Raw genomic sequence first — 10,271 nt, 5'->3', positions numbered from 1 at the left:
TTTCTGATTGACTTATTTCACTCAGCATAATACCCTCCAGTTCCATCCACGTTGAAGCAAATGGTGGGTATTTGTCGTTTCTAATGGCTGAGTAATATTCCATTGTATACATAGACCACATCTTCTTTATCCATCATCTTTCGATGGACACCGAGGCTCGTTCCACAGTTTGGCTATTGTGGCCATTGCTGCTATAAACATCGGGGTGCAGGTGTCCCGGCGTTTCATTGCATCTGAATCTTTGGGGTAAATCCCCAACAGTGCAATTGCTGGGTGGTAGGGCAGGTCTATTTTTAACTTAAGAGGATTCATGTTTGAGAGTCACACAGGGAATCGTAGTGGAAGCCAATGGGTGCCAAAGAGCCTATCTCCTCCATTTCCCCCGCCCCAAGCTATTTATTTCTTTGAAATTTACACATAACAGCAGTTTTCATCTCTGCCAGACAGCACTTTCATTCATTTATCAGCTATCTTGCTTCAAAAAGCCCAAATCCCCAAACATAAAACATCTTCTCAAATATTCAGAAGTTAGGTGATTAGGGTGGAGTTTTATTCTTTCATTTTTCAAATCAACAGATCTTAGTTTTAGTATTAAGTTTGGTTATGAGAACACAGATGTATACACTAGGCACCATAAAGCAGTGACCAACATTTTTATTTTAGCACAATAATGAACTCTCCAGTCCCTTTACTTTGATAAAAAATGTTAGGAGTATGGGAATGCAAAATGAATTTTTGAAATTGCTTCAAAACTTTCGTTCTTTCTCTGCTCAAAGTCTGCTAATGAAGACAGTAGGCCCCCTAAGTCTCATCAACATCTTTGTGCAAACACGGGTTTTTACAGATGTTAATGGAGGTGAGAGCTAATGATTTGACTTTCTTAACATCTTAATTATCCTGGCCACTGTGGGGCTTTTTAATGCAGGATGGGGTGTGTTGTGTTTTGATTTTTAAAGGTATTATACAGTTGCTTAAATAAGCAAATAAAAATATTCCCCTAAATGATTGAAATTTGTTAATTTATTTCTTTCTAAAGTTTGTACATTTACATATATCATATACATATTTTAAATCTTTCACTATTTTGCATAATTTCTATTACATAAAAGCCACTTAAGTTCAATTGATTTTGTTGTTGTAAAACAACAAATTATCCCCAACTTATAAAAACACAGAACAGTTATATTCATAAACATTTACACAATAGAGAAAAGTACTATATATATATCATAGCTTCTATACATATCAGGTGACACACTTGTCTACATGGTTAGGTTTACTTTAACATCAGTGAAATGGAGTAATATTTATATACAACTATTTTAATAAAAAATAAAGCAATTGTAAAATGTAAACTTAATTTTCAAAATAGTCTCTGAATGCTTTAACAATATCCGCATAAGTTACTGTTCCATTAAAAAGATGACCACCATAAATGCCATAATTCTCTAGGAGATGGCATGTCTTCAGTCTGGTGGGTGATAATGAGGAACAGGTTTCCAGTACATAATTCAGTCCCACTAGCTTACCTAAGTCTGCTAATGCTGACAGTCTGGCCACTGAAAAGGAGTAGGCTGCTATTTTGTCACTAATTACTTTCACAATTTGCAGGGAGATATGGCACCAGGACTGCAATGAAACTGCAATGATTGGTGGAGAAAACTTTGAAGGTAAATGAAAGTTCCACACTGCCAATTAGTTTGAGTCACAGAAAACATAATCCAGTTACTAGGTTGGACAAGTTAAAAGCTTGTTCTATATTACAGGATACATATTACCACCCTCCTGCCTGTCCTACAGTAATCAAGGCTGACAGTATTGGTTCTCCACTCGTATAAGTTTCTGTTCTAGAAATGGGCTCCTAAAACCTGAGGTAGAAGAGAATGGAGGGAGGCATTTAGGCCTTTACCCAACAGCTCTCATCTAAACTGAGCAGAAATGCTAAGCAATAAGCACTGAGCAGAAATGCTAAGCAATAAACTTAGTGTTCCCTGACCCTTCCCACAGAACTGAAGCATTATCCATTTCCAGAAATTTGGGTGCAAAGGCAAAATATGTGGTCTTGGTGTCAGAAAAATTTTAAAATACCTTTGTCATATGTCACCTCCAGTGACCCAGTCACTCTCAGAGTTGATATCTTTCCTCAGCAGGGTCTACTCATTAGAACAGCTGGATTCCTAAAGCCAGGGAAACAACATTGAAATCCAGGATGTGCCTGCTGCTCAGTAGAAGCCCAAGTGGAGTGGAAGGCCAGAAGAGAAGCTCCTCTTTGCAGAGAGAATACATTGTAATCCTCTGTAGTGCCCCAGTATTCAGGGGTCAGAGCAAGGAGCCTCAGACCTACAGTACTGTCCTTAACTGAGCTTTCTGAATAGGACTCTCTTGGGAGTGTCTAAAGTCTTATCTATGCAAGCTCAAAGGGAAATGGTAAGTGAAACTCCAAATTTCTCTCCATTAACCAAGATTTTCAGGAATTGAAGTGAAGGTGTTTATGACACTATTAGTGAGAGTTTAGTTCTTTACCCTGCAAAGGGAAATATATTTTAGCTAAGTTTCTTTTCATCTCCATCTTTACTGTCATTGTTGATAGAAAAGTGCTTAACTGTTCAGCATAACTTCAATCTGAGCTTTCTCACCAGTATGGCTGAAAAGCGAATGTGGACAATTCATATTAATGCTCCTATGGTAAGCACTTTTTTGCTTCTCTATTTGTGTTCCTTTCTCAAAGGAATGATCTCCAGGGCAAGCAGCAGTGCCATCCTGGAAAACAGTGAACATCAGCCTTCTGGAATGTCCCCATGGTACTGCAAGATGTTGGAGACTGGCTGCTTATGAATGATAAGAAAGCCTTCAATTTGGTGGATGTGATATATATGTATTCATATATTTGTTAAAAATTCGATGCTTCTCAAAGTCAGACTCTAGAGCTCCAACTCCTCCCTAGCCCTTAGAAAATATTCCTGTGATGCAGTTTCCACCCACTTCATTCAACATTTTTACACCCTGGCCCTTTGTGTTTTAAGTTTGTATAACTTAAAACATCCACTGTGTATACATGTGTGCAAGTGTATGTACACATGTGGGAGGCCTACATGTATAAGACTTTCCCCTTACACACCTAAGGGGACAGTTAACTGGTTCTGAATCTCTCAGGAGCAGAGGACTGAGCACATGTATGTCTACCTTAAATGGAAGGCAACCAGCTCACATACTTCCCCCTCAAGCCCTCTGATTTCAATTTGGTCTAATTAGTCTCATTCGTATAGCTTAAAAAAGTATCCTGATGGCATTAAAAATCAGTGTGCATATATACTCTCTATACAGTGGATATTATTATCCATGCCAAATGGTTACTTGGCTTTATAACATACATGGCTTTATATGAAAAGTCCAAACATTTCAAATGATTAAGGCCCAAAATGAAACTTTATTTTTGCTACTCCTTTTATGTATACTTTCTGAATCAAATGGATTCTTTTTGCAAATCACTATAATTTTTAGAAAGAAACACACTCTTGCAGAACAAAGATCCTTCTGGTTAGTCACAGAGCCAGTTTACTGCATGTCAAAAACAAATTAGGAAATATGATATATTTGCAAAAATAGTTTGAAACTGTAGTTTAATAAAAAAAAAAAAACTCCAATGTAACTACCAACACACTACTGTAGACTGGAGCCAAAGATTGGTCTTCCACTCTACAACTCCAATTCTCTGAATCAGATACAAAGAATAGGAGACAGTATTTTTAAAAATATACTGCACTCAACCACTCACTCAGACATACTCAGTTGCTGCTTTAAATACACCAAACATGCTGGTTAATATACATTTAATTTCTAATTATATATTTACACGCTGTAAGATAAGCAGTAAGCTCAAACAACTAAGGCCAGTGGCTCTTCTTTGGGGAGAGGCAGGAAGAGACCTAAATATAAAAATATTAAATTAAGTTTTAACCTGGTCCACAGCCTGCCCTAAAATTCTTTTACTTGTGACACTAGATGCTAATTTGTACAACTGCAAACCTAGAATATAGTACCTGATCTTGGGAAACCCTGATATACTTTAACATTGTAATATTTCTTTAAATTAAAGAGGGTAAAGAGGTGGTGCTAGAAGAGTGGCTTGATCTACTGTAAAATAGACACAGGCACAAAAATGATATGGTGGGCACTTATTTAATTCTTCTGAAAGCTCTATTTTTCTGGACTAATTACAACAATAAAGAACATGTGCTTTAAAGCATCACAATTTGTAATAAGCCCAAAACTGCCAGTTTGAGTTTATGGTTAAGCGCCCAGAATACTGACGTTGTTAAGACTGCATAGGAAGTCTGCTTTTTCCCCCTCTTTCCATGTATCTAAAATTACAATGAGCTACCCCCTTAGTGTTGTACACAGTACACTGAAATAGTTTCACAAAGTTAGTTCAGAGTCATTTTGCCCTGGTGATTCAAAGATCAAAGATGGAATTTTCTAACATAAAATCTTATTAAAAATCTAATCAAAATATTTTAATTTAAGTTTAATAAAACAGTACCACTATATATATTCTCAATAACTGCATTATATAATCAATCCTATGAGGTTTTTACTTGCTTTTCATATCACACTGGTTATTAAAGATAAAAATAAATTTGATATACATATACCATATACTGATATACAGTCTACACAATGATACATATACATACGTACAACTATAAATAACCACAATACAACATTGGCAGGTGACAGAAAGCATTTTTTTGATGTCTGACATACTATTGATATGAATATTCTCCAAAATCCTGCACTACTACAGATACACACATAAATTACAAAGAACAAGCCAAGGAGATTTAAGGAAACTGTATATACAATTACTTAACTTGCAATATTTTCTTGCTGTTGCATTCAAGTCAACAAACTATCATGCAGATTCAAGTATTTACTGACATTCTGTCTATGAAGATATTCTCTTTGCATGCAATGGGTGTTATTATCCTAAGCAGAATGATGCCCACTTGGGATTTGGATACTATAGGTACAAAAGGAGAATGGCAATGGCTTTAAACTTTAGTCCCCCTTTTATCAGTGAGACATTGAAAAGGATTCTGAGAGGAGAAGCAATGACAAAGCACTTCCCTATCATTTGTTGGTATTATTTTATGGTGAACTACTGACCTTTAAAGTCTTGTAGGTGACTTGACAGTACAGGATGTCAAAAGGCTAATGGAGATATCTGTTGACCCAAGGCGAAGGCAGACGAATGGCCTGAACTGGCCTGGGAGAAGAGACAGCCAGAAAGCTTTGGAGCAAGGTAGCTGCAGAGGGCTCATCATTGCAGCTGCAGATGAGCCCTCTGCAGTCATACAGCTGCAGTCACAAAGCTGACTGATCTCTTTTTGTCAGAGCAAATTAGATGCTGAGAAAAGCAGATGCTATTTAAATCCAAAGTCACACTATTATTCATTAACTAAACTCTACTTTGACAAGTCCTTGGATGCCACTTTGGTTCTTTGTTTAACAGTGTTAATGTTACAATTGGAAAAAAATTGTCATTTGAAAAGTGAAGAGATTGTTCACCGCTGAAATTAGGTAAGGTAGCTACCAATGTGCTGAAAACTTGACTAGGTCCATAAGTGCTAAAGTACAGAAATTTGGATCTATAAAGCTGAGAAACTCCCTGTGAATTCAAAATCCAATGACAACTAACTGTACTCAAGAAAGTCTGGCTAGTAAGAAATAGAGAAACTTCTGAAAAGTTCAATATTCTTCCCATTGTCTATGATTAGGGATAAAGACAGAGAAGAGGTTTAGCTCATACCAAATCAGGCCCTTCCTTACCTAAGAACAGATTTTCAAGCTTTTTACATCAGAAGGAGTAATAGGCCAGGTACAGCAGAAAACTCCTTCACTTCAGGTTGTATAAATTATTACCTAGCCTCAAAAGTTCTGTGGTTTGGCCACAGAGTAAAATACAAACTCAAGAAATCACCTTTCTTCTGACTAGATATCATAGTAAAATTATAAAAAAATTATCACATAAAATTATCACATAAAAAATTATCACAAAGGAAAATGTGGTTGGCTATTGGCAAGACTCTTAGAATCTAGTCAGATCAGGGACCACTTCCTCCTACTGAATAAACTCTTGGCCTGCTAGGTGCACTGACAGTGAATAGGGCAGAAGTATTCTCAACCCATCCCCTGCAGATGGGCAACATCATGCCAGGGCAATCTGGGATCCTGGCTCACAGAAAAACCTTTTGCAGTTGTTTTTAAAGAGGAACTATGCAAGCATAGTATATGGCAGCTTCAAAGTGTCCTTCTCATCCATTTATCTATTAGCATATCCTACAGAAGTTCCTGTAGGCTAACAGTAGTAAGTCATATAATAGGAATAATGCTGTAGTGCTGCTGATGCTAACTGAGCATTTCAGAACTACTCTAAATGTCAGAAACACTGTAGCAAGGTACCATTTCATGTCTATTATATACTGTAAATAAAATACACAGAGACATTCTATATACACAGACACAGTCACACTATGGACAAACACATTCAAGCCAATCAGGGATGTTTATTTTTCTTTAGTTATTGAAGCTCAGAGATTATATAGTCTAGGTATATTTCTGCTTGGTATGAGTAAGTATCTAGGCAGAAAACAAATAGGTTAATTATTCAGATTTGAGGAAGAGAGATGATTCCCTCATGGAAATCTTGGATTTGGTCAGAAGCTACAAAAATGAATCAGGTACACAGGGCTATATTGGGAACTACCTTGTTTTTTGGGTTTGAAACATAAATTAGTCATTGCCTTCATGTAAACAAGATAGAGGGTTAGAGTGAACTTTTCAAGGTGTGGCAAAATACTTCTCACAAAGCAAGCAGCTACAGCCTTAGCATGGGGTTTCTCTTTTCTGGGCACTAGCAAATATAGGCATTTATATAGGTAAAGGAAGTAAATTTAATAAATAATCTTGTGATTAAATGCTGGTACATCAGAACAATACAGCACTAGAAACCACCATGGTTTAATAGCAGGTTTTCTCTAATTTACCAGAACCATGCTATTCATGCAGAGTCCCTGATTCTTTGGTCATAGTACCTTTAACTAATAAACTGAGCACAACTAGAGCAAATATGTATGGGAGAGAAGAGTATTCAAAGTGATTCTATTATCTCTGAAGTCATGAAGATTATAGCTTTAACTATCACAAAGTATCAAGGTTTCAAAATCAGAAAGTTCTAACTAATAGAAGGCTCAATTTTCACTTTTTCTTCCTCTACAGGAGAATGTGATGTTTATTATCCTAAACTGCAAAGGGACCATCACTGGAAAAAACTCATGACTGTAAGGTTAATAAAATTTGAGTAGATAGAAAATAATTATTTAAAATAAAGTACTTGTTCTCAGGAGAAAGTTCAGTAGTAGCAGACTGAATTGGCTATCAAAAAGACTGAGATAAGAATAAACTAAGTAACCTTGCTTATGCAGCCAGTAGATTCCAGTTTTCCAATCACAATTCATTCAATTTATTACTTTCAGATTTATTTTAAAGAATCAATATTCATTGCATTGCTGAACAACTGCAGCTACTTTTTCCTGTCTTACTTTGTTTTGATTTAAAAAAGAACAAAAGGAGTTCTGTTTTCAACATTATTTTGTTAGGAAGACTCCAATATTTTACAATCAGGAGATAACATCATGCCTAAAATAACCTAATTCCTGAATGGCAGAGTATTGACGATAGAGATGATTCTGGATTCCTAGTCTAGACCCTGGGAATGAGGTAACAATTTCCTGCACACCAATCGCAAGCCTACTGCTACAGCTCCCCAAGAGTCAATTATTGCCACTACCCTTTAGGAAACAAAATGAACTTCGTGTCGTCTTTCCACAACCTTCAATGGCGAAAGATTTCACTTTCTCTTTCCTTCTTTGGCTGAAATGAAATCAATACTTCAAGGAAGCTAATGCACTTCTTAAGTTCTCCAGTCCTCTGATCTTCACACCTCCTATCCCTGCTTCCAGCAGAGTCAGAACTCAACAGTAAGTGTGAAGATGTATGCACATCTGCATCACAGTGGGACATCTTGATTCCCAGAATTTTAATTCTTAACTGAATTTCTGTGAGTGCTCAATTTCACCTCAGTGACTGAGCAAGATTTCACATATAAAGGCTTATATTAACTCTGGCTAGAATTTGCTAAACTACCAAGTTTGTCCAGTTAAATGTTCCACAAGGAATTTAATTTTTTAACCTTAAAAAAGTGTAATAGCTGATTTGAGAATACATAAAACAACTGAGCAGAGTGCAAACAAGAAAAAACCAAAGGAAAAGTGACACATAATCATTCTGAAATCATGATCCCCTTCCCCTCATGAAAAAGGTGCATTAGTCATCAAGTAGCAAAAAAAAATCATCAAAGCCAAGAAATCAAGAGCAAAGAGACAATCAGTACAGAAACTAACAAAGCTATGCAATAGAAAAGGTTACTAATGCACCATTTAGTCACAGACTGTTTAAAAAGATATTCACGGGTTTACCAGAAAGATCTTGAAAAACTCTATTTTGCTCCATGACCAGTACTTCCTGGTCACAGATGGATTCTAAGTAACTTTTTGCTTAATGCTTGGTGTTTCAGGTCGGTGATCTTTCCTCTCTGACACGTTACGCTTGACCTTGGCTGTAACTGGAGATGAATCTGGGTTCAGCGAAGGACTTGAATGTGACTTCTTCAATCCTACAGCCTCACTTTCATTGTTACTCAGGAGCTCCTTGCCTCCTTCTTTTAGAATGCTGACATAAATTTCATAACGGGTTTTCTGGAGGGAAAATCAGAGAAGAATGGTAGTCAGTACACTGTTCATAATGCATGGAGGAATCATGCTTCCTCAACATTAAGGCTCAAGAATGGTACATGCTGGAGGAGCTATCACCTCTGGTTGTGGGCAATCAGATGGCCCCTATTGCGCCGTCACTCGAGCTTCCCTCACATGACCTAGGCCCTCACTTGAACCTAGTTTGGATATGGCTGTTTACTTCTTTCCTACTCTCCGTACTTCTACAAAGAATCTATGGTGAATTTACTCTCCAGTCCCCTACAAGACCACAACACTTTCTAGAGCTGCTCTGGGTTTCCCAACATCACTTTCTGTTAGAATTATCAATTTCTCAGAGTATTATGGTTTCTTATAAAACTTCATATAATATTTTGATACTTTTCTCATACTACAAAATTTTTTTCATCATCAACTATTTCTTGAATATTATGTTTAAGCAGCCATTTGATTCTCCTATCTCCATGTATGTTTACCTAAAAATACCTGGAAAAAAAAAAAACACTGCAGAGATTTTTTTTCTCTAACTGTAATTGGTGCTTTTGTTTTTATCTAGGTCACTACAGAACTATATAGTATACTATATACGATATATATATATATATAGAAAGAGAAAGAGATCTTGCAAATTACAGATGGGTCCCAGGTTCTTGATTTGATAGATTCTAGTCAAAAGAAGCCTTTCACCATACTGCTTTGACACATGAAGCATTTATAGAAAACCTAAAGAGTTTTATTTCTAAACAAAATGACATGTCGGTTATAAGTTATTACAACAGAGGCAAGCAAATTCTGTTATGACTATAAGTCTCTTAAGGGTTTTCCTAGTCAGATTGAGATTTTGTATATCTTAGTTTAAAGTTAATAATTATGAGGTTGACGCTACTGGAAGTTACTTTTTTAGGTTGTTTTGTTCAAAAGTGGGAAAAAGTTGCTCGTAATTAAGCTTGCTGTGAGTTTGGTATCTATGTGGAGATGCCAAGCTTTGCTTGATGATGATAATGACATATATAGGCAGTACTCATCATATGCTAACTTCAAGTCATTAGTACAATAATCATGTATGTAATTGGTACATTATTATCCCTGTTTTACAGTAAAGCAGATAGAGGCAGAGAGAAGTCCAAAGTCAAAGTTTGCAAAGAAGCTAGGGTTTAAACTTAGGAAATCTGACTCCAGAACCCATTGTCTAAGATATAGTTCCTCCCTGGATATGAAAATATATACATGTATATTTTAGGATGACCACTCTGACAGTTGTTGGTAATTTAGTCAATCAAAAGGGATTCTCAATCCCCTATGCTACTCCTATATTCCTCCCACTACAAAGATTCCTTTCACTGTAAAACATGAATGCTCCCCCAGCCCCTCTTGCAGCTAAGATGGGTCATGTGATAGTCTTGCCAATAAAATGTAAGGAGAAATGTATTGGGGAGCTTC

At 36.5% G+C, this 10,271-nt stretch overlaps 1 protein-coding gene across 11 annotated transcripts in view; it reads right to left on the bottom strand.

Annotated features, from left to right (window-relative positions):
• Positions 1-634: 634 nt before the first annotated feature.
• PSD3 (pleckstrin and Sec7 domain containing 3) overlaps positions 635-10,271 on the bottom strand; it is a 577,886-nt gene continuing 568,249 nt past the window's right edge. For all 11 annotated transcript variants that reach the window (XM_055334841.1, XM_055334842.1, XM_055334845.1 and 8 more), the window contains one exon: positions 635-8,816. In XM_055334841.1, the coding sequence (XP_055190816.1) occupies positions 8,601-8,816 (216 nt within the window). In that variant the 3' untranslated portion in view covers positions 635-8,600. The remainder of the gene's footprint in view (positions 8,817-10,271) is intronic.

This window comes from Nyctereutes procyonoides, unplaced genomic scaffold, assembly GCF_905146905.1.
Source record: "Nyctereutes procyonoides isolate TBG_1078 unplaced genomic scaffold, NYPRO_anot_genome, whole genome shotgun sequence".
NCBI lineage: Eukaryota > Metazoa > Chordata > Mammalia > Carnivora > Canidae > Nyctereutes > Nyctereutes procyonoides.
The sequence above is the reverse complement of the archived record's forward strand: the minus strand, read 5'-3'. Positions and strand labels throughout refer to the sequence as shown.